This window comes from Melitaea cinxia, chromosome 1 (genome assembly GCF_905220565.1).
Source record: "Melitaea cinxia chromosome 1, ilMelCinx1.1, whole genome shotgun sequence".
Classification (NCBI taxonomy): Eukaryota; Metazoa; Arthropoda; class Insecta; order Lepidoptera; family Nymphalidae; genus Melitaea; species Melitaea cinxia.
In genome coordinates this window covers 1,928,161-1,954,759 of record NC_059394.1, presented here as the reverse complement: position 1 = coordinate 1,954,759, position 26,599 = coordinate 1,928,161, and the positions used below count along the sequence as shown (strand labels likewise).

General features: G+C 31.6%; 1 protein-coding gene across 1 annotated transcript in view; it reads left to right on the top strand.

The window, feature by feature from the left end:
* LOC123654994 (rho GTPase-activating protein conundrum) overlaps window positions 1-26,599 on the top strand; it is an 84,777-nt gene that overhangs the window by 13,089 nt on the left and 45,089 nt on the right. The window contains 1 exon segment of the mRNA XM_045590846.1: window positions 10,525-10,672. Within this exon segment, the coding sequence (XP_045446802.1) occupies window positions 10,525-10,672 (148 nt within the window).

Here is a 26,599-nt window from a genome sequence, read left to right as displayed (position 1 = left end):
ATATTTTTCGATTTTACCGACATAATAATAAAAAATAAGAGCAGCCTATTTAAATAAAAAATAACGAGTACAATTAGAAAAAGAAAAAAAAAAAAAAATTGATCAGGGACATGGGGATTTGAACCATGATCTTCTTGGTTGATCCCGACCGACCGATTTACCACGGAGCTATTGCAACTAAATTGACAAACGCGAAATTTACCTTCGCATTCTAACGATATTTTTTTTACTCCCTAAAAACAGGGATAAAACGACATTTTCTGAAAATGAATCCTAGCTAGATAGATTTATCTCCCCCGAAACTCCCTATATACTAAATTTTATGAAAATCGTTGGAGCCGTTTCCGAGATCCAGATTCTATATATATATATATATATACAAGAATTGCTCGTTTAATAGTATAAGTAATTATAAGATTTTCATTAAGCATAGGTTATATAAACTTTGTTCTTCTTCTACACGGAGAAAGAGGCCTATATGGTACATATTGAATCCGGAAAATCTGACACAGAACAGTATTCAAAATTATAAAGTGCCTACCTAAATCATGGGTGGGTTTGAAAATAATAAAACGCGAGGATGATAAATACATATAAAAATATTTATTTGTATATAAAGTCGTAAACATACGAATTAAAGAGAAAAAATAAAACGGTAATTTGTAATTTATTAACATAAATATATTCCCATTAAATATTTATCATTTGATATTTTTTGTGTACTGTAACAAGAAACACGGAAAATAGCGGATTATTCATATGTAAAAAAAAAAACGACTAAGTATGAAGTTAGACGCAATTACGTAAAAAAAACTAACGTATTTTTGTAATTTAATTTACAAAATGTTTCTACATTAGTTAATAAGAAAAATGATATTGCGTATTAAGTTAATCTCTAGAATATTATGACTTTAATATGTAAAGATTGTTCAACTTATATTAATTCGCATCTGTGTGTGTACTTCTAAGTACGGTTATTTGATTTGTGTGTAGTGAAGGCACACATACACACACAAATCTGGAAATGGAAATAGAACTGGGACTGACTGAATTTATATTTTAAATTTGAAAATAATTAATTCATAGTTTAATATGTACCTTTTTGTAGAAGTTACTATTGTCTTTACACGCACACAAGCTTGATGCACACAGCAGTATATGCATAATGCAGTATTTGACTTATAAATACTCGTATGTACGAGTACATCAACATGATCAGCTTTAGGTTAGGTTCGGTATCCAGTAAAATATTTACTGTGTATTCGTGTCTAGCGTCTTCAAATGACTTTTGTTTTCAAAATTTCTTCAAACTCTTCTCCTGCATGTTGAAAGCCTATGCTTAGCTGTGTTATAGGCCAAACTATAATCAATACATATCGTTATATACATACATACACTTTATTTATAGTTTATGATGTCCTCCTCCAGCTACGAAAACGAGATGAATTTTAATTTAACCCGAATTAAAAACTGCCTATCATTACTTTATCTTTTTAGATCAACATCTAAACATCTCTAAATTAATTAAAACTACAAAACTCTCTGTCAGCCCGTAAACACTGAAACAAAATATTGTACATGAAATGAAAGTACGCAATTATACAAAAAAAAAGAATTATATAATTCATACATACATATGTATGTATGTATATAATAGTTGAAACGATGATTTGTACGTATCGTTACGTAAACCGGTGTTAGGTGGCACGTATCTGAGTAAGAAACTCGGATTCTATTGCTATCTTTATTAATTATGTTTGTAATATGCGTACTCAGGAAGTACGGACAATGCGTGGGAATGGTAACGTTGCGTTTCATTAACTTACGAAATATTTCAAACTGGCTTAGCTTTGCGGTTTTACCTGCTTCCTCTAAGGATTTAAGGTAATTAAGTCTGTGTTATTCTGGTATTGTAGCTATTTACATGCCGTAATTGTACTGATGCCGATATTTTAAAATATATTCGGTAATACAATCAGCGTATTGGCAAGGCTCAAGCGACCGGGAGTAGAAGACAGATGGAGGGCGCTGTGTCGGCATACGCAGCACTCGCTTATCCATTGTCCCTAAACTATACATGGTGCTCGGAAATTGACATTTTTTTTTTTACTAAATAGAGACAATCAAGGACAATAGAAATGGCTGTGTGGCTACGGCATTAAAGGATATAGCCACCCCGTCTCTTCCCGTGAGTGTCGTAAGAGGCGACTAAGGGATAACACAGTTCCAATACCACCTTGGGACTTATAAAGCCGACCGATGGCGGGATAACCGTCCAACTGCTGGCTTTGAAATACACAGGCCGAAGACGGGCAGCAGCGGCTTCGGTGCGACAAAGCCAGCCCTGCGGTCACCAACCCGCCTGCCTAGTGTGGTGACTGTGGGCAACACATATAAGTTCACGCCATTTTAGACTCAAACTTGTTGGAGGCCCAAGTCCAGCAGTGGACTACAATAGGCTGAAATGATGATGATGATGAAGGAAAATAGATATATAGACCATATAATATTATTGTAATTGATAAATGATTAAAAAATACGTCTAGATTTTCGCATTCATAATATTATTAGTACATTTTTTATAACTTCGAAGAATATAATATAGTAGAGTCTCAAATTTGTTAAGTTCACACAGGTGAAGCTGTCAAGATTATGAAATTAATATAAAAAAACTGCCGTAACTAGATGTTGAATTTTTTTTTCGAAATAAAGTTGCAACAATGTACGCCATGTCCACCCCTGTATTCTATTAAAAGTTCATGGGTTTTATTTTTACACGTGTCTCGTGCTATAAAAATAAACCTCTTGTTATGAATGCGCCGATGACTACAACATTCCTACGATAGAATTCCTCTTTAACTATTGTTTACTTGTTTTTGTTATAGCATTTTGTTTGAAATTGCCTATTTATAATATACATGGTTTTAAAATATACTTATTTTATAGTATTATAGTATGTATTATTGTTAATCTTGTAACTTGTACACAAAGCTAAGAATCTACATTTTTTTACGAACATTGGCAAAAATTTGATAATGGAAAAAAAATTTAAAAAATTTCATCACTAATATTTTAAATGAAATGTTAAATCAAACCAATAAGAACTCTTTAATAACGGATTGAATTTGTTAAAAAAATCAACTGAGCAATAATACTACTTGAGAGAAAGATTATTTTAGATTGTCATATTCTGTAAGATAAAAATGCTTTTCCGGTTGGGCTGCTAAAATTTTCGAGCAAGTTATGTTTGCTGGGCCCTACCTCCCCGACCAGAAAAAAGGTCAAGCCCAACCAGATCATGTATCTGGATCGGATCAGGATAGAATGAGGCATGCCAGGTCCGGCAAGCTCTATCAGGACCAGGTCTGGTCCAGATCAGGATAGCCAGATGTAAAATATAATCAAGTATGGTAAGCCATACTAGATCAGGACCCGGTCCGGTCCAGATCAGGATAGCCTGTAAGAAATTACGCGAACTGAGCCTGAATCACATATATATATATATATAATATCAATTCGCTTTTTTTTGTTAAACAATGTTTTCAAGAATATACATTCATGTTTTTAAAAGAACCGGACCGAACCGGCTGATCAGGATGAGATGAGATTTCCTGATCGGGTCCAGATCAGGAAATCTCATCTCATCCTGATCAGGTCCAGACCAATCATCTGCGTTACATGCCTTATCTAGTCCTGATCAGGCATGCCCAAATTCTACTCGGGTCAATAGCGCCACTAATTACTGAGGCAAATGTTTAATGTATTCGTATGAAGAAAATATTAGTTTGACTCAAGTTTTTCCGTGAAAAGAATTGTCGTTTTTTATTAATTTGCTTGGAAATTCAATCTTTTTTTTTATAAACAAACTAGTCGACCCCGCATATTTTTTGTTTTGCCATATATTTTATTAACCTTCTCAATCCCCTATAACTTAGGGAATGAAAAATAGATGTTTGCCGATTCTCAGATCTACCCGATATGCACACAAAATTTTATATTTTATTAACTCTCTTAACCCCCCCCCCCTATAACTAAAGGGTATGAAAAATAGATGTTGTTCGATTCTCAGACCTGCCCAATATTCACATAAAATTTCATGAGAATCAAGAAGAGTCAAGCCGTTTCGGAGGAGTTTAACTACAAACACCGCGACACGAGAATTTTATATATTAGATGATGTTTAATATTCTATAAATAAATTTTACAAAATTACTTAATTGTAATACATTTTAATTAAATTGTTAACGTAATTAAAATACTGAGAAATTTTAGTTTCTATTATATCATAATTATTACGTGACTAATTTGCATGTAACATTTATATTATATATAATATGAGATATATACATATGTTTTTTGGGTTTAAATATGCGTGCGTTGCTATATTTCTTTTATGTAAGATGTTTTAATATGTAAGTTTAGTATTTTTTAATTATATTATTCTTGTATGGTTGGTATATGTTTTTAGATTTTGCAACATTACGTAGGGTGCTTGTTTATAAGGGGTGGATGTTCTTATTTATAATTACATTCTTAAGTTGTGAATTGTAAATATGTATAATATATATCAAAATTCTAAAAACAAATATATATCCTTCGTGTCAAAATTAAGTATCTAGTAATTAGTGTTATCATGAAAAAAGTCTTTTAGGAAAAAAGTTTTTTAAAAGTTAAAGTTTTGAAAAAAGTTTTTTAGGAATAAATAAAAATTAAAGATTTTAATTTAATTTGAGGAAATACACAAACTCATTTTAGTACCGACAATATGACATATATATTGAATGAATGAGATACATAAAAGTAAAAACATTTAAATTTAAATATTAATTTAAAAAAAAAAGATATTCATTCAATATGACAGTAATGTTTTATAAAATTACAAAGTATTGTTTTGTAAGAAAACAATAAAATAAAAATAACAATAATTTATTTCTTTATTTTTAATGAATCCATTGTTGTTTTGTCCTTACTATTGACAAATAGAAACATTTATCTAATATAATATCCTAACCACTAATATAAATTTAAATATTGTAACGAATATGATCAAAACGAATTTTCTTCTTATTACAAACCTTACTTTTTTTATGTTGGTACTTACAACATTATTCGTATGTCCACGTGTTCACATTTTCCAAGTACATTGATCAAATGCCTCTCAAACATCTGTAGATAAGATCTTGATGATGCCATTTATTATGCTTCGATAATTGATTTAATGTGGCACCGCTTCTTACCATTTTCGTATCATCCGTTGATTCATTGTTCGATGTATTATATATATATGTATATATTCAAAATATAACCTGTAACGCCCACGTGCAATGTTTTATGCTAACGATAAGATGTATTTGCTCTTTCTAGTTTCGAACTTTGCTTCGTCATGAATTGTAAATTTTTTTTTCGTGAAAGTTGCTGGTAATAAAAAAAATTACAGTCGGAAAATTTACAATAGGGTTGAAAAATAATTTATTTAATTTCATCTCCACACAGATAAAGTGCGCTGAAACACTTCTTTAAACCTTCCTATGAGATTGAATATGCAGTTTCCGACGGTAAATGAGTCAAAAGTTAGTCAGTTAGTCAATCATTCGTCGTTTTATAACTAAGGGTTACTTTAAAGTATAAGTAACATGATACATGAAATTTAGCTACAAAATACTAATTTCAAGAAACAATTGTTCAATTAACGTTCCAATATTTTCAAAATAACCTTAAAGTTGATTTGAATGCTATAAAGAGGATGCAAGGATGCCAGAGGGGGCAAAAGTAAAAGTGAATTAGTCACGTCTGGTGACATTCTTGAGGTTCGCCAAAAATCTGAACGAGCTACATACATCCGGTACGCCGTACGATGTTGTACTGGAGAAATGCGATTTTATTATGTTTATTTAATAATTAATAGGAATGTTATATAATAGAAATGGACGATGGTCGGTTGTGTATAGGTTTCTAAAATGTAATAAATATATTATCATTGTGGAGTATTTTAGTGTCACTGAACTTCGGGTGACGTTTACTAACCTTACCAATCTTATTTAATAAATCTTCATAATGATTTCGAATCATAATACTTAGAGAGTTAGATTCTGAGTAATTGTTACGGTGATATTTATTTTGTAGATTTTATAGAGAAAATATTATTTATTTGTAAATTGTAATCTTTGTTACGATTTTTATATTTGACGCTCAAACATTTTTATTTATTCAATTTAGTTTAATGGCTTTTACATGGCCCAAAAAAGAACAGATAATTTCTCCAATGTCACGTAGATTAACTGGAACTTATACATAGCTTTATAATTTAAATATTTACAATTCATTGGTATTATTTATGTTATTTTTACAATAGAACAATTAAAATGTTTAGCTTTTAACACACACAAAAAAAAAAATTAAATATCGCAACGTCATAATTTGAAATTTAAATGTGCTAATAATTTTAATATTATTTTGTAATATTTTATACTAACATTCTAGTTACAAGGCTATTTTTTAGCGTATGTGGCAGATTTACGCTACAGTACTGGTCTCGGTCTGGTCTTACGATTAGTCTGATCTTGGCCTATTCTTGGCCTGGTAATATATTTTAATTACACAACGTCCAATAAAGTATCTGTCAATAGAACACAAACAGACCGGGCAATTAAAATCGCGTTAAGATCTCCACACGATTATTGACGATTGATTTTAAAAAAATGCATTCAAATTCAGAATGTTTTTATAAAAATGGAGAAAAATTAAAATTCAAAAACTGCAAAGTAATACAAATAAGACGCCGTCTGTCGATCCCATTTGTTAGTATGTACTATAAATAGAATGCAAGTTCGTGTCTATTTCGATACAGCGGTTAAACAAAACTAGGAACTCTACATCCTCATCCTGTTATATTTGTGATGAGGACAACGCAAGCTTATCAGAGTTCAGTGCACTTTTGAACGACTCAATTAATTTAAAAGTTAATTAACCCAGTCATCATTTTATATAGACTATAGAAGAATTATTTGTTCTTTTTTTGTAATTTCAAAAATTCGACTGTATTTTTAATGGTGTGTGTTACCTCATAACTTTTTAATGTATGTACCGATTTTGGTGACTTTTTTTAATCAAAAGCTAATGAATATAGTGTTGTCACATTTAAATTTGATCGAGATATGCGCGTACCTTTCTTTTGAGTTATCCTTTATAAAGCGTATTTAATTGAATATTTTTTCGACTAAATTAAAGTCAGCTATTTTTCGATTGCGAGCAAACGTAATTATTAAAAAAGCATTTAACATAAAATTGTGTAATAAAACGTGGAATTTACTAGAACGAACTGGCGTAATTGACAAGGTCAAATCACACTAATCACTTTAGGCATATTTGATTATTGAAGTATATAAGCTGTATAAATAGCACGGCTAGATACGACTCTATATATATATATATATATATACCTATTACATATTATAAGTATATACGTTTTATTTACAAGACTTTGCAATTAATTAAACAAGTTTAAAGAAATGCCTTTTCAATTGTTATGTTTGTTGATGATTCATTGAAATTTTTAGTATATTTTTGTGATCATATGATAATGTTACCGATAACTTTGTGATAGAGAATAAAATTGTGTGTTTTAATTGTCAATGTGTTTGTTTTAGAACAAGTATCGTTATCATCTAGTGATATTTTTTATTGCGTATTTTTTTAATAGCTCCTGTACTATTTGTTAACATTAGTACAGGTGTGGTTTCAATTGCGATGAGTCCTATTATTATTGCTTTTTTATGAGGCTTACTGTGAAGTTTTATAGACTTCTTGTCCATAAAAACTTTTTAGACGTAACTTTTTTCCTTTTAAAATTAGTTAATTTAACTGTACGATGATTGCATTAAATAATTTAAATAATTGAACAAACTCTTCCTTAAATTTTAAATGTAATATTCACAATGTTCAACTTTATTATCATGTTATAAATAATATATTTTAAAATGAAGTAGGTACTTACTTATAAACAAGAAATAAACCTACACTTTTTGCGGTGTACGTTCTAAAAAAAAGAGCTCATTATCATTATTACATGTAGGTTAAATTACTTTAAATTTAAATCAACGGAATTTTTATGGTTGAATTATTTTTTTTTTTAAATATTCATCCTATTTCATAAAACTTACCTTAACTTTATCTGGCACTTGCGGATGTTTTTATACCTTACTTCAGGTATTATCATAAAAAAGTTAAATTTGAAATATAAAATTTAAAAAAAACCAGTCATATTTTACTGGGAATAAAAAATTTGCTAACAAATTGATATTTTTCCTGGGCATTTTATTTATATCATAATAATGTCTTGAGACTTGTCGTATTTTATAAAATATTTATAAGTATAATATTTTATATAATTTCAATGTTACAATCGACCTTCGAATTCAAAACGAACCACTCCTTCGACAAGAATTCGTTTTAGAAGTTAGTGGTAAATTGCAAAATTAACATTGTTATTACTAACTTAGACTTAAAGATCGTTGTTCATTGAGTGCGAGCTATAAAAGCGAGGATAAGATAAATTTTTCGATAACACGATTTAAGGTATGGTTTTTTCATAAATGTCCTAAAAAATGTATGGTTTTTGACAAAATTTAAATAAATATTCATAACAAATAAATAAATAAATAAAAAATAATTTAACTATTTTACTTTATAAAGTTATAATATATTATATATGTTATATCACATTGAAAAGTAATTTACATGTAGATTTAATAAAAAAGGTATATGAAAATATTACAGTAAAATGATTTATTTTAATTCAATATAAAAATAAATAAATAACGTTCATTGATATATAGTAGAAGAATAAATAGGTAGCCTTTATTTGTAGTAAGATTAGCACTAGTATTTATTGGTAAAACTAGCTGACCCCGCAAACGTTATTTTGCCATATATTTTATTAACCTTCTCAACGCCCTCTCCTTATAACTTAGGGGTATGAAAAATAAATGTTGTTCGATTCTCAGACCTACCCAATATGCATACCAAATTTCACGAGAATCGGTCAAGCCGTTTCGGAGGAGTTTAACTACAAACAACGCGACACGAGAATTTTATATATTAGATTAGCTTGTTAGATAGGCAGCAAGCATTACAGAGTGGCCTTGCTCGTAAGACTGTTTGCCGATGGCGCTGGCGACGTACGATAAATACATATAGGTGTGCCTGTTTTCAGATTATCTTCTCTTAACTGGTTCTAGAGTTACATTCCTCTCAAGGAGGCCTTTGAAGTTTTGATTGAGAAATTGCAATGATTGATGGTCAAATTAGTGGCTTAGTGTTGTTTCAAGTTATTTTGCAATATTACGCGTCATTCGAAAAATATGTACACGCTAAAAATTAAGTTTATTGTCGTTACTATTCTGTAATAGTTCAAATCACTTTTGGGCAAATGATTGGATAAGGTTTAGTAATGTTTTATTATGGTTTGGTAGATATATCTAAACATTTAGAGATATTTGAGCTTTAGGTACCTACTTGAGAAAACTAGATAAAAGACAAAATTAGGACTTTAAATTTAAGAACTTTCAAGATTTGATGTTCATGATAATCTTTCTGAATGTAGGTAGGTATAATACATCTTCGAAAAACGAAAAAAGGATCCACTACTACTAGTACTAACTGGATATGAACCTTAAAATCGTAAAGTGAGCTAAACTACGAGGCATATGAAGTTTTTAATGTATTAACAGGATAATAAATTAAATCTGTTAATAGATCTCAATATACTGCCTTGAAATGTTCGTAACCTTGCGCTCAGATCATCATGATTTCATCATTGTCTAACAAAATCATTGTCAAACTAAATATGTAGAAGTTTTTTTATAATAGTGTTTTAAAATGTAATGAATTTCGTATTCAATTTAAAAATTGTCTTGAATCTTTGTTTGACATAGGTTTATAAACGTAATAATACCAAAAATGCTCAGATATTGTGACAACAAGTGGCATTGTCTTTTAGTTGGGACTCTAATAGATTTCGCAAGCTCCCATTTCGGTCTGCACCTCATTGTCTTCTGTTAATGTCGTTGGATATGGATGCTTATCTTTGCTCTTTGGAATAAAAGAGATGAAGAGATATACTAATAGATTTAATGCTTCGATGCTAAAGCATTCAATTTTTAGCTTTGTCACTTGTAACCTCACACCCAATCTCGGGTCTTTCGTAATATTAGTTATTGCGTTTGTCTAGACTATTAATGGCTTGTGTTATTTATTTGTGTTAGAATTTTCGAAATAATTTTAAAAATTCTTTTTTACATACATTTTATCATAATATCTTATACTCGACGATGCTATTGTTTAATAGCCTAAAATGCCTCGATCGATGAGCTATTTTAACATCAAAGAATTTGCTCAATTCTTCTTCAAAGAATTTGCTCATTTCTTCTGCTTTATAATATTATTATTGATGGTTTCACCAAAGGCTTATAATCTAAAAAACATCGCACTACTTTATGTATAATAACTTGTCAAATATTGTTACAGGAGGCTCCCGAAGTCCACATGTCGCTGTCCATGCCCCCTCGGGCGCCTGATCCCGCTGCCCTTGCAGCGTACTGGGCTGAGTATGAAGACCTGTGTCGGCAGATCAGTACAGCTTACCAGAACGATGACGAAGATAATCATTACGAAGGTTAGTTCATAAACATTATTCGTAACAGTAAACTTTATTGTAATAAAAGTTCTTAATTATACCAATAAAATATAATATTTTAAGACTACTTAAATATCATAATAAAATATTTCGTACGTAGAATGCTCACAAAATACTATATAAATAAATACGTCATATTTTACGATCAACTATAACTTTTTAAGTCGTTTAAGCATAATCATTATAAAGCGAATAGCGGAAAAAAGTGTTATAAAACCTCTATAAGTTGCGTGTTTTGATAACTATAGCTAAGAAATCGATAATACCATTCATTATTACTTGTCGCATAAATTATAGTAGCTTTCTGTAGACGGTAACAATCTCGCCAAGTTAGTCAATTACGATCAGGTGGCTCATGATAAAAATGAAAGTACGAAATCAATCAGAAAGCAGACAAATGCTGTGTCTCTCGCTCGCTACGAGATCATTAAACATAATATTGCGTGGACTTGTTTGATCGATATTTTCTTATAGGCGTTATTATGGAGATATTTTATTGATAATCTTTTTATAACACGTAGTATATTATGCAGCGATGGCGGATTTGATTGACGTACAAATTAATGTAAAGATAGTACGTAGATTTCACTCTGGAAACGCTGACTTTCCATTTATTTCAATGACCATGTTTAAACTTGGCTTGCCTTCGCTTCACTTCAGTCGATCGCAGTCCACCGCTGGGTTAGGCCCAGGTTAGCCAGGCGGCCAAAAGGGAAAGAGCGTACCAAAACCTAATGAGAAACGGAAGAAACGTCTTAAAACTCAAGAAAACCTAGAGGTTCCTACACATAGTCTGAAGCATTTGTATGTTACCATCTGCATGGGAGAGGTTTAACGTATTAAGTTCCAATCCTTTGCCTTGATTCAGAAGCCTTTGTAAAGCAGTATGAACTACAACGCAAAGTACCTTTATTATAAATTAAGTACAACAACGTTATTAACATGATTATTTCAATATAATTTATAATATCTATAAATTTATATCAGCAGTACCTAAATGCTATGTGATTACAGCAGTAAAGAATATAACCAACCCTTTCTTCTCGTGAGTGTCGTAATGCGAACTAAGGGATAACACAGTTCCACTACCACCTTAAAACTTAAAAAGCCGACTGATGGCGGGATAACCACCCAACTGCTGATTTTCAAAGACACAGGCCAAAGACGGGCAGCATCGTCTTCGGTGTGATAAATTCAGCCCTGCGGTCACCATTCCGCCTGAACTTGGGGCGGCAATATGTCCAGCAGTGGACTGTGATAGGCTAAAGTGATGTGCCTAAATGTAACATGTCACATTTTTTATAGAAATTTTACAGAGAATTATTTATATTTAATTATATTTAAAATACACTTATCCTCAACATCGTTCAAGTAACTAGGTGTGTATCGTTCGCGTTTATCACGATTTGTTTCGACATAAGGACGTCGGCTTAGTTGAATTTCGACATTCAAGCTTACAAACAGCATTTTAAAGCAAACACTAACTTTTATAACGTCTATATAAACACAGTAAAATATAATTATGAAGTAAAACGCTAATTCTCATTTCAAATATCATAAAACTTTTTTTTTAAATAATAAGTGCACTTTTATATTTAACCTTTCTAGAAAGTAGGTGAGTAAATTGATTAAAAAAATCCATTAAGCATAATAATGTAGCAATCTGACAGCTTAATTATCGCTATAGCATTCAAGATATGATCGAACCATAGCCTTATATGCTGATATTTAATTTGAAAATATTTCAATAGAAACGGACGCCTAATGGACCAATATACGATTCGTAATTAAGTAATATATTTTCACAAACCGCAACGAATGACAAATTTTACATTTGGCAAAAAAAATAATTGCGCATTACGCATTGACGATTGTAAATTAGAGCGAGTGACGATGTAATATTGCATTTATATATGAGCAAATGTTTGCTTAATAAAACAAAAAACTGATTATTCAAATTTTGATATATAAACAATGCTCGGTGATTTTGCAAAATAAAAAATTGCAATTAGAGTATGCAAGAGTGTACATTCTATAAACATTTATTAAACAACAAACAATTTATGTTTATAACCGTCATTCTTATATGGAATACCGACGATTAAGAATTCGAAGAACGTCAATGATTCCATACGCGTTTTGTTTCCTGCAAGACGACATTTTTAGGCAAAAATATATGTTAATTATGTAGTATTGTATGGAGTAAACAAATAAAAAAATAAAATAGTGCGTTGTTGAATAATAAATCTTTTTTTTTATTGTATTCACAAGAACTTTTACAAAAGAACTTTAAGAAGTGAGTTCTCAATTAAAACGTATTTATCTTTTTCCCTTTGTCGCAAAAATTTTTCATTTGACGATCAAACTTTTATTCATAGAAATATTTATAAATAGACCCTTGAGGTCTATCAAATGTAACTCACAAATCTTCTGAATAAATTATTCCCGTAAAGAGTAAAATACTGGGACACGAAAATTTAAGGAAAACAATATAAAAGATTATCAATTAAAGTAGTATTTTGTTCTTATTTCGTTTATTAATAAGATATTGGTTTTTTTATATTAATGGACGGTGTCGAAATAAGTTCTTAATCTCCGTTTCAGAAATCAGCTGGTACAAACAGACAGACGGACAGACAAAAATTGTAAAAATTTTTGGTATATGTACCGTGTATACATCCATGTGCATTTAGTAAAAAGCGGTTATTTTAATAATACAAACAGACACTCCAATTTTATTTATTTGTATAGATAAGTCTGCCCAGCTGTGGAACGCTTACAAGCTAAAATAGTACTATAAAATGATTAAAGCCTATTACAGATAAGCTATTTCAAATATTTGGATAGATAATACTATTCAATAGCTCATTATAGATCGACAATGGCGTGGTGTATTCGATAAATCAATGTTGTCTCATTGATCGTATCGCACTCTCCGTGACAGCCTTGGACCCGCATACCTCACGGAAGAGGGGTGCCACTACACTGGCATTATCAAAACAACAAATAGAGTAATTAATAAATTAAATTAGTTTATTTTTTATAACAATAAATCTACTTATATTATAACGAAGAAAGATTTGAATTTTACACTACTGGATCGATTTTTAAAAATTCTTTTACCAGTAGAATGTTATAACTGACCGACATAGGCTATTTTTAACCGACTTCCAAAAAAGGAGGAGGTTCTCAATTCGACTGTATTTTTTTTTTAATGGATAAAAACAAAGTGTCTAAACTAAATCGTGTTATAATCGACGCAGAAAACCTATGTCAGTCAGTTTTATAGCCTTCGTTATTATTTAAATATAACCTAAAACGATTAAACCTCTTTTCAATATTTCTATTGTATTAAAAAAAATACGTCTTAAAAATATTACGTTGAATAGTCGTTAAAAAATTATTATGTACTGAACATGTCGCAACATTTATGTGCTAGTTTAGAAAAGTTTTAGGTTAACAACATTGGTCCAGATGAAAATAATTACCATCTACAACGTATTACGCGTTAGTTTCGAAATTTCGTCAACCCTAAACGAGTTGTTTGAGAAAACCGGACATTTCGCTGAGGTATTGGCGGCATTTCTCAACGCCTCACGCAAGACTGACGCCCTCCCACTTGTACCCGTTTTGTAGTTCGTAATCGGTAAATGTCACTGGGTTGGAGTGAGTCGATTGTGCTATCAACGAGAGAGAACAATATGTTTTGTTCTGTATACGGAAGAATAAATTAAAGGCTGGTCTCAAGAATCTCTGTTATTATTCAGTGCAGAGATAGTTTTCAGACACGATTTATAAGTTTATGTCATAATTATATCTCTTGTAAGTAAAATAAGAGATAGATAGGTTATTGACCGGTCTGAAATCATTCAAAAATTATCCTGGCCCCTAAACTAGGAAAATCCGTGACTTCGGTATCAATGTCTTCCATAACAGTGATTCATTATATTTATAGAGACCAAGAGCAGACTAATATAGCTAGGCATTGTATGGATCTCATTACTTGTTTCTTTAATGTTGAAGCTTCAATAATAATGCTTATCGAAATTAAATACATACTACCCACAATTTATGTGGTAAGTTTAGCATCATCTTATTTCATGTATTCATGTTTATTTCATGTATTTATATTCATGTTTTTAACTTACAAATTGCTTTCTCTAATGAAATAATAGTTAAGTTCGTGCGATTGATGTTACAAGGAGAATTTCAAATGTAAAATTACCTATAAGTTCAACAAACTATGAATACTCACCTTTTAGAAAAAATAAACGAACATATCTGCAAACTATCTTACAATATGAACGCTTAATTCTAGCTTCTGTTGTAGTATACCGACTCTCAATCAATACTTCTATTACGATAAACCTTAAAATTACCAATTATACCGCCATCAGAAGCGTTAAAAACGTTCCGGCGATTGACTGTATTAATATCATACGAAGCGTCGCTACTCGAGCGTCACCGCGTCCACGGTACCGTTACAATCTCGTGTAACGGGCCAACTGTCATGTGGTCATCTCGGCCTTGTGCTTTCAAGGTTAGGTACATGAAGGTTAATTACCGGGAGAGTGTGCTACTGTCTTGTTCCGGAATTTTGAGATATGGTTCCCTTTATCGCCAGTAGCGGCGCTGACAGCACATTTATACATCTACATCTGCTTGTTTATATCAAATTAGCTAGCTAGAAAAGCTTAGTTAATACGCAATATAAGTTGGTTAGTAATTACGCAAATAAAGTTGGTTTTTATAAGCTACTAGCTGACCCGGCGAACTTCGTATCGCCTAACACAAACTTTATCGTATGGTATTAAAGTTCAAATTGACTTTTAAGTATTATCACAAATCTTTTGTATGGGAGTATAGAAAAGTGTTGTTTTTAGACTTTTTCAGGAAATTTAAAATATTTTTTTTTTTAGAATTTTTCTCTCCGTAAGAACCATCCTCGTACTTCAAGGAATATTTAAAAAAAAGAATTAGCGAAATCGGTCCAACCGTTCTCGAGTTTTGCGCTTAGCAACACATTCAGCGGCTCATTTTTATATTATAGATTAAAGCTAAAAATAAAGTGAAAAATAATTAAGTCGTATATTAAATAAATTATGGTAAAAAATCTTCGATAATTCTAGACTTAGATGTAACTTTCGAGTTTTTTAAATATATTATTCTTTATTATCTATGCTATATTTACGTAGGTAACAGTAGTACGTCTTATTTAACAGAATCGTAACCACTACTTAAAAATCTATTCATAAAAATACAATGGGCTAATGACCCGGAAGCAATTAAATATTAAATTTTATAGCCGTGCCGCTCTTTGGCCGTGCCAGTGCATTTCACTAGAAAATAATATTAACTTGACTAGCTTATTTAATAAGCTGGTCAAGACCACACACAGAATAAGTGTCAATAAATTTTTTAACATTCTTTTTCGTTTTTGGTTCTGAGTGATCTTTTACCCATTTAAAATTGTATCAGACCCACGTCCTTTGAATTTTATTGCTAAAAATTATCTAAATTTGGACGTGTAAGCACAAAACTTATATATTGGAACATAAATATTTTCATAAAATAACATTTGTATACACTTAAACGATGCCAAAGATTCAAATTAAATAAAATTCCAATCGTATAGTCTGACACATTTTTATCGGCGGCTATTAAAGTCACATCAATTTAACATTCATATTAAACTCAATTTATGATATGAAATATATCATTGGAGTAATATAAGCGTGTGTAAATTAAGTATAGATAATTCTGGCACAACAACAATATAAATACGTTATGAGATCATAGTAATCATTTGTTATCAAATCCGTCATCGACACACGTAATAGATCCATCACGTAGAAATGTAGAAAGTAGAAACAGTTACGTAAAAATAATAAAAATGACTGCTGTCCGGTGAAAGAGAATTTATTATTTTTTAATTTTTAAACTTTACTGACTACTGCTGATTTATTTACGTACATGGTATTTTTATATATATTTTCGTATTGTTTTAGATCAAGTTTGTAATAGAATAGGCGTTGTTTGCGGTTTGTACCTGCATCAGAAATTCTTAAATATATTATCAACTGCAGTAGCACGGTGTGGTCAGACGAAGAAAATTATTTTCTACTAGCCGACCCGTGCCCACTTCGTTGGACGTTAATTATTATTTTTGTGATGCAAATATATAGTAAAGTTTTCATCTCGCCCGCATTTCTCCGCTTGATTTACATATACTATTGTTTTTCAATGAATTTTTTGTTCAATAACAATAAAATATATCCTATATCACTCCTGAATAGTGTAGCTTTCTGTTAGTAAAAGAATTTTCATAATAGGATTAGTATTTGCGAAGATTACACCCTACAAACAAACAATGTAAGAAACATTCCCTCTTTATAATATTAGTATAGATGCGAACGAAGTCACCGGCAACAGTTAGTCAAATAATAAATTAAATGCTTAAACTTATAACCAATAAAGTCTTTATTAAAAATTTGCACAAAATCGATTGTATCTATCGAAGTAATTTTTTTTATAACCAAGATATCTTGGTCTCCCAACGGGACTCACATCTCGCTTTTTGCTTATCGCTTTTTGCTTAGCTTTATCGGAATGTAACGGTTGGTTAATTTGCGTGCCGGCCCTTCGTCTATCCGACCTTCTTATTAACCAGTTCGGTAATATTATTCAAGGATTACATATTTTACCTGCTACAATTGTACGCTGTATGAAATTACCATGACTCTGTACCATGACTCACCATGTACCACGACTCTCCACGTTCTTATATCACTAGTGTGAGCTTCTTGTCTTTTATGAATTTTATTACAGTCTTTTTGATGCAGTAATTAGTAGCCCTGCCTTACACTCATGGATTACCATTTTAAGTTATTTATACAATAAGGTCGGCAAACAAGCGTACGGCTCACCTAATGGTAAGCCATTACCGTAGCTTATAGACACCTGCAACACTAGAAGCATCGCAAACGGATTTCTGACCTCAATCCCTACCAGGAGCTCTGATCACCTTACTCACCACAGGAACACAACACTGCATAAAAGCAGTATTAAAAAACTATTAAGATTCTGGATAGATGGTCTCTTTTTGTACCTATGTCAAGGAAAATTTATAAAAATATTATATTTATCTTCATGGGTTTATCGATAGGTAATTTTAATAGACGCATAGCTATTAACAAAATATAGGTTTATGTGTATGTATTAGTTGGCCTAACGTGGTAGTTGACCGAGTAACCGCTGAGTGTAACGGTGGTCAAGTATCAAGTAGTATCAATATTGTAAAGTAGTCAAATGAAATTCTTGAACTATGATTTCAATTACGGGATTCTATATATAATATATAATAGGACGTAAATACAAAATTGCTTGAAACCCGGATCCTTATTCAGAAAACGATTCGTTTAGAAAGGAGTCGTCTTCCGGTTTTTATATGATAAGTAGGTGGTTTTGCCTAGTAACAGAAATATCGACGATAGAGAGATCATTTTCAAGTTGATTATAACTGAGAAAAATTATTTAATGTATTATCTAATTTTTGACAAATAGCAACAGAAAAGGCATAACTTTTATCTGCGAAGATTGTCACACAGGTGTGAATAGTGTGATAAAAATCTAATTCTTTTAATTTTTTTCCAAAATGGGTATATTGAAGTACATAATGATATCTTAAGGGTCTTTTTTTTAATCACCTATCAAAATTGGCATATAGATGTGTACAGTAATATAAGAAACGTGTCATTATTATTCTAAAGAAGATATGTCCCACTGAGACATTATACCGCTTCAGTTATAATTCATTCTGTATATTATATAGGAATTCTCATTCAGTTATATTATATAGGAACTCAATATTAACATTAGGATCACTTTTATTTCAAAAAGTTTTATATTTCAAGATAATATGTAACGCGTTTTATGTTGAAAGCTTTTGAAGCGGTCGTCAAACAAAACTTACAAAGTTAAAAGCCTCTTATCAATGGTAATAGAGTTTACAATACATTTCAAAATACTACCCTTGGTTTACATTATTTTTTTCATATGTGTTCCATGTTAAAAAAATACGATAAAAGTGTCTCATCATTATCATTATCATTACAGCCTATACAGTCCACTGCTGGACATAGGCCTCCACAAGTTTACGCCAAAAATACGAGTAACGTGAACTCATGTGTTTTGCCCATAGTCACCACGCTGGGCAGGCGGGTTGGTGACCGTGTAAAAAAGTGTCTATGGCTAGAAAAAAATCGTTTTTCATCAGTGGAATCAGAAGCCAATAGGTATGACCTCTGCGTGTAACTTGTGTCAAATCACTCGGATTTGACGAATTATTGAATTGTATATTTACATATTTCTATGAGATTTGATGAAAAATATTGATTATAAAAATAAGTAAGCAGTTGTACATACATTTTCAGTATTATTAATTAAATACACGAAAGAATAGCTCAGTTTTCTAAGCATACAATATAAGAATTTATTTTGACCATTATATTATGATTAGGTTCGAAATTTAAAAAAAAAACAACGAAATTTCAATATGTTAATATTCAATTACTTAAAATATTGATAATGTAAGAATATTAAAAAAATGTAGACTAAATAAACAACCAGCGTGGTTCCTCTTGCGTTTTTTATGTAAAATGGCCTTCTAAAAGTGAATTATTCAAATCAATTTAGTAGATGGCTTGTCATACTTTGTCATCACAAAGAAACAAATGAATAGACTGAAGTTTTTAAGCAAGGTTAAATCACTAATATTTCCTTTGTCTTAAAATCATAGATGAAAATATTTAAGCTAGAGTTACTTAAATGTAGAGTTACAAAATTATTTTCTGACCGTTCGTAAGGTTTAATGAACCTCTGTAATTGAGTTGAACTTTGCGTTTTAGACGCGGTGACATCAGAGATATTTCAGGAAATTCATTCCGAGGTCGCCACGCGGAGCTGACATAATCCGATGATCTTTGTTTTAATCAAAACATTTTCCATTTATAGAAAGACATTTCGGTCGTATTAATTAATTTAATGTTTTTATTTCGCTCGACCATTACTAGCGTTTTTAGTGTTGTACTACAAGTGAATTTTTACAACTGGTGATTATTGTTTTACTTTCATGGTTTTACCCCCAGTACTTTCGATCCTGTAAGAATGTTGATTTAAGAAGCAATTGTGTTACTATGAAGCTGTCTAAGAACGCAGTACGAGTTTAACAGATTGAGTAGTTCTTGCTTAAATAGCCGTATAAACTATTGCATTAACATTAGTTATATATACTTATTAATATAAACTAATGCACTTTAAAGCATAATTATTACTTATAGTTATACTAACAATTGTTTTATAATTGACTTAATCTTATTTTAATATAATTCAAACTTTTTAAAGGCCAATTTTTTCTTATAAGTGACAAAATTCAAAGGCGTAAAAGTTTAAAAGAAAATGACTACATAAATATTGCGTATTAGGCATTCAATAGGTACTAAAACTTTAATACAATTGTATTATAGATTTTATCTTGAAATTTTTATAAATTGAATTGAAATAGCGATGATCATAACTAAATGTATATACTTTTATTCTTAATTCGATAAAAAAAAAAAAAAACTTTCAACTCTTTTATCATAGACTCCATTTTGTATTATTATACAAAATGGCGTCTCTAGCCATATATCATTATAATATTTTTTGTGTATGGTTATTAAGCCCACACAGTTCGTAGGTACTAATTGAGGTCTATGATCTCATTGTGCACTTCGGTTATGGCCACTCACGTCCTGGGCCGGCCTACTTATCGTTTTATTACTTTTATTTGTTGCTAAATTATTTTTATTATTCACATCAGGGCTGTCAGTACTGACGGGAATTTATTCAATTGACATATATTTTGTATTATTATAAATTAGGCGATCTTGCAAACATTGTGCGGGCCTAATTTTTTCTGGGAATATGACGTTTTTTTTTTTATAAATACCTTTTCTTGACAATAAAGGACATAAAAAAGACAGAAAAATTAAAGAAGTTTTGTAGTTATATAAAATATAAAATGATTAAACATATGTTTTTATAATGGAATACAAAATAACACTTCATTGTTTTCTGTATGTATATTTCGAATAGGGTTAGAATTAATATCCATAAAATGTAAACATTTCCCTTATTTTCATTTCAATAAGAAAAAATTATACTATTATAAATTATTTGTAATAAATTATTGAAACAAAAAAAAAAAAACATTTGTATTATATAAAAAAACTTTTGGCTTATCTATATTGAATATGTAATAATAATTATTTTCGTAACGAAAATAAATTGTTTCTTGAATTAATGTTTACAGCCTTGACTCTCCACATCTGGGAATTAGACCATACATAACGCCTCTGCATGAGCGACATCTATCATAACATGTAGGACGGCCTAATAGGCTTTACATGAACCCTATGACATTTTAATAGAGCCTAAAATCGCCTAATCTTTTCAAGACCTTGTTTCAATTATTGTAATTAGTTCAATTTAAATTCGAGTAAGGGTCACGGTCTTATACTTTTTGTCTCTTAAGCTTATGTTAATCAAGGTTTTATTGTACATTTTATAGTTTATCTGTATCTGTTCCGTTACAACTTTAAATAGTAATTAAAAGAAAGTAAGAAAAAGGTTTTAGTTATTTTATTGACTACTTTAAAACAGTTTTGAGATGGGCGACGCGTTGGCGCAATTGTCACAGCACTGGTTTTTGGCTGTTGCGCTGGCGGTTGCGGGTTCGATCCCCGCATTGGTCATACAGATGTTTGCCGCGGTCTGGATGTTTGTGCAATTCTTGTAGGTCTCCCCGCCGTGCCTCGAAGAGTACGTTAAGCCCCCGTTAAGGTCCCGGTAATCATGTACACCTGATAGCCATCGTTACTCATAGTAGGGAATATATCCGCCAAACTGCAATGGAGCAGCGTGGTGGATTAAGCTCTGATCCTTCTCCAACATGGGGAAAGAGCCTATGTCCAGTAGTGGGATATTACAGGCTGAAGCGTAGCGTCTATGGTCCATAGGTAAAAAGCTATATCTATCTACTATGTCACATTTTTTGTTATAAATTCGTATATATGTAGTAATGAATTCTAATATCGAACAATGGAACCGCAAAATTACATCAAATGGTGAAAAAAAAAAACACATCAAGTTATAAAACGACCTACATCATTATTTTTTGTGCAATTATTCGGACACTATATAATTTTAAAATGTAATAGCAAATATCATTCCTACGAATGAATAAAACTAGAATAATTGTTCTGGTTTTACTCGCATTGCGATTTTATCTAATTCTAAACTTGACTAACATAGTCACATAATTAAATTAAATTGTTTACTATAATTTTGATAATTATGTTTCATCATTACATCATTACAGCCTATACAGTCCACTGCTGGACATAGGCCTCCACAAGTTTACGCCACAAATAACGTGAACTCATGTGTTTTGCCCATAGTCACCACGCTGGGCAGGCGGGTTGGTCACCGCAGTACAGGCTTTGTCGCACCGAAGACGCTGCTGCCCGTCTTCGGCCTGTGTATTTTAAAGCCAGCAGTTGGATGGTTATCCCGTCATCGGTCGGCTTCTTAAGTTCCCAGGTGGTTGTGGAACCTTGTTATCCCTTAGTCGCCTCTTACAACACCCACGGGAAGAGAGGGGGTGGCTAAATTCTTTAGTGCCGTAGCCACACAGCAGCAGATAATTATGTTTATTCTCTGTAAATTGTAAAAGTAGTATTATTATTATTATTATTAAACTTGTCGTAAAATATGTCCTATTAACCCAAGAGCCAACTTATCTGCCAAAGTAACCATGAGTTATACTTCATATTTGGCCATTGCTTCTATCGGTTTTGGGAGCATGCACTGAGAAATTTTCAGCTTTTATGAAATGAAAGTCTGACCCTCCTGGGCTCTCAGCCTATATGTAAATATTTGTCACCAGCTGTGCACCGCGCATTGACACGCGTTAATTTCTGGAAAATATAATCTATAGCCTTTCCAGATATCTATATTTTCAATAATCTATAGGCTATCCAACACAAAAAGAATTTTTAATTTGAATTAGTAATCCCTGAAATTTAACGTGTTTAAACAAGCAAACTTTGCAACATAATATTATTACTATAGATGACAGAAGATCACAGAAGTGTCCAGCGCCACACCCGGGCTCAAATGCGCTAACCTGTCACTAAATAAAAACTAAACAAAATTAAATAACTAATATATAACATAATCATCGGAATATCGGAAATATCGGCAGTAAACGTGAAAATTTATTACAAATACATTTAAATTAAACACAAATATGATACAAATATGTGGTGCCCATTCACTCCGGCACCTAATATCGGCTAATATCGTAAAACCGTTAGGACACGGATGTCGGTAGCGAGCTATCGATTGTTTGCACACAATACCCCATTGTATCTGATATCTTTCTTCGCCTTGTCTGAGGTTATCGAGATTTGTTTTATCTGTTCATGAGATATTACGCGCCAAAATCTTGTTTTACTTTACAATAAATCGCTTATGTCAATTTGTTTTATAGGAGTATTGATTATAATAAATATTGTTTGTATATTCTTTAATTTATAATATTAACTCTATTCTTATAATAATAAGAATAATTATATTCTTATAAATAGGAAAGATTTGGTTTTCTGTGTGTTTTTAATAGAAAAGTTTAAGAACAATTTAAACGATTTCAAAAGTACCTTATCTCTAAGTGACACATGCTATATTTTGAAAGCAGAAACTTGAAAGCCGCGGACAGAAGTAAAAAAAGACAAAATAGAATTCGATTGACGGTAATTTTGTTTTTGACGAAAATTAATTAAATATTAAATCTCTTCTGATGCCAAACGTCAGTTAAATTTAAGATTTTTTTAATTGATTATCGAATGTTTATAAAAACAGTGCAAAATTTACGCTATTTTTAACAAGTAGCAGCGTTCTTAAAATTCGCTTCAACACACATTAAGAAAAACTACGGAAATAAGTTAATGAACCTTCAAACGGTGACGCAAATGAGAATTTTATGTTGTTTAGAGGTGGATTAAGATAACGTTTTAGTGTACAGCCTTGCTCGTTGTCAACATCAAGGTCAAAGGACGACAGAGGAAATGACTTTGACGGGATTCGCAAATTTATACAACATATTAAAATCTGATAAGATTGTTTTTAATTCTTGTTTATAACAGTTTTATTTGATGGTTACGTAAAACAGAATATTTAGCACGGATCGTGAGATTTATTGAATGAATATTCTTTTTTTAAAATTTTTGAATTAAGAATATGCGAATCGACAACTGATATGATTCTTCAATCGATGAAATATCAATTAGACGCAAACAAATGATGTTTTTCTCTAATAAAAAAAATATTCTCGTACAACCTTTCTTCTCTGTTAAGCAGCAAATGCTTACGAAATTTTGTTGTCTTTACTTGAAATCAGACGAATCAGATTTGTGTTTGTTGTTTGAGTCAATGTTACAATTTTATTAGATTAATTAGAAATCATGTATCTACAACAATATTTGTAGACAGCAGTCGAGTCTCACGGGTACTTGGAAGCAGACCACTTTCACGTGGGAGTTTACATTGTCTACCTCAATGGAGGAAGTACACGCATAAACTAGCCATAGAAGATTGCATCTTATTTAGAGCCTGGGTAATGTCAAATTGCTACAGCATTACCTCGGTTTTAATGTGATAGTATCCAGTTTGAAATAAGGCAAAGATAGGTTCTTTATATCAAAGTAGTTGTAAAGATTTTAGTCTAATAATGGAATTTAGTTGTGAGGTAATTTGCTTGTCAACATTGTTGATATGTGGGACAGGTGAAATTTTGTTATAATCTGTTGTTGCATTTTGCGGTAGTGGGAATTTTGTTGTTTGTGTTTATAGTGTTGGGTCTCTTTTTAGGCGTACCATTTCATATGTATTATGTAAGTAACTTACTATCACGTGTTGAGGACTTTCATTCTCCAATTGGTATTTGTTGTAGTTTATATCACCATTTTTAAAAACTATCAAACAAAAAAGCAATAAAAGTGACACAATCGACAGAGATAGTGTTTCTTCCAAATTTAAGAAATTACTAATCTTGGCCTCGATCAATATCTTTCGCATATTCTCTGTATATTCTTGCTACGTGCTGTGTGGCTACGGCACTAAAGAACATAGCCACCCCCTCTCTTCCCGTGGGTGTCGTAAGAGGCGACTAAGGGATAACGCAGTTCCACTTAAACCTTGAAACTTAAAAAGCCGACCGATGGCGCGATAATCATCCAAATGCTGCCTTTGAAATACACAGATGGGCAGCAGCGTCTTCGGTGCGACAAAGCCAGCCCTGCAGTCACCGACCCGCCTGCCCAGCGTGGTGACTATGGGCAACACACGAGTTCACGACATTTTTAGATGCGTACTTGTGAAAGCCTATGTCCAGCATTGGACTGCGAAATGCTGAAGTTATGATAATATTATATAATAAAAAAGCCATCAAACTAACATAAATGATAAAGATATCAGGTGATACCTACTTAAAAGTATGGCGAAACCTCTAGTACTGAAAAATAAGTAATAACAATTTGACGTTCATTATTTTATAAGGTGTTGTAAAAGTAGGTGCTGTTATCAGTCATTGAGTCACGAAATTAAAGTGAAACTTAAAATATATTTACTTTCAAAAAATATTAACAACATTAACTGCAATTTTGTTTTCTAACCAGCGCTAACGTTATTGTTATAAAATTTGAAAAAGGGAACTTTAAGTGGGTGTACCGATTTTGATATACTTCAGCCTGTGATATCCCACTACTGGGTATAAGGCTTCTTTCCCCATGTAGGAGAAGGATCAGAGCTTAATCCACCACGCTGCTCCAATGCAGGGTGGCGGATATATTTCCTACTATGAGTAATGATCGCTATCAGGTGTACATGATAACAACCGGGACCAACGGCTTAACGTGCTCTCCAAGGCACGGTGGGAAGACCCACAAGGACTGCACAAACACCCAGACCACGGCAAACACCTGTATGGCCAATACAATGTTTGTCATGTGTGGGGATCGAACCCGCAACCGAAGACACTGCTGCCGTCTTCGGCCTGTGTATTTCAAAGCCAGCAGTTGGATGGTTATCCCGCCATCGGTCGGCTTTAACAGTTCGAAGGTGTTAGTGGAACTGTGTTATGCCTTAGTCGCCTCTTACGCCATCCACGGGAAGAGAGGGGGTGGCTATATTCTTACTACCATAACCACACAGCACTGGTGCTTGTTGTGTTGTCCCATTTAAAGCAAATTGGTACTTGACGAGTGCTTTTTAAGTTATTTTTAATAATGCGTATTAAATTGTCTATTTTTTCGACTACCTACTTTTTATAACTCGTCGACTTAAATTAAGTTGATTTATTTTTTCGTTTACGAGCGAAGAAATCGGTTCATTTTTCTAACGAATTGTTAAATTTAAAAAAAAGGTCTTATTTGAAATTTAAACGGTCTGAAGAAAAAAAGTACTGTTTTCTTAATAAAGGAACCGGCCATTTGACATTTTGTTACTTCAATTGTGACCGTGTTTAAAATAGATAGTTCCTAAAATAGGTTTAAAATCAAAGAAGCTATCAATAATAGAGACATTAAATTAAAACATGTTAGAATAAACCTACTGTCGTAGATAAATCCTCGTATGCAAGCCCGACATATGCATTTAAATCAATTTACTAAAACAAATTATAAATGCGTTCAAAATAAAAATAATAACATTAAATTATCTACAAACATTACTTATCTGTAATAGCTATTTTGTAATTACAAATAGAACACGTCACTAGCGAAGCATTTATATCGTTCATTTTTGCAGTCG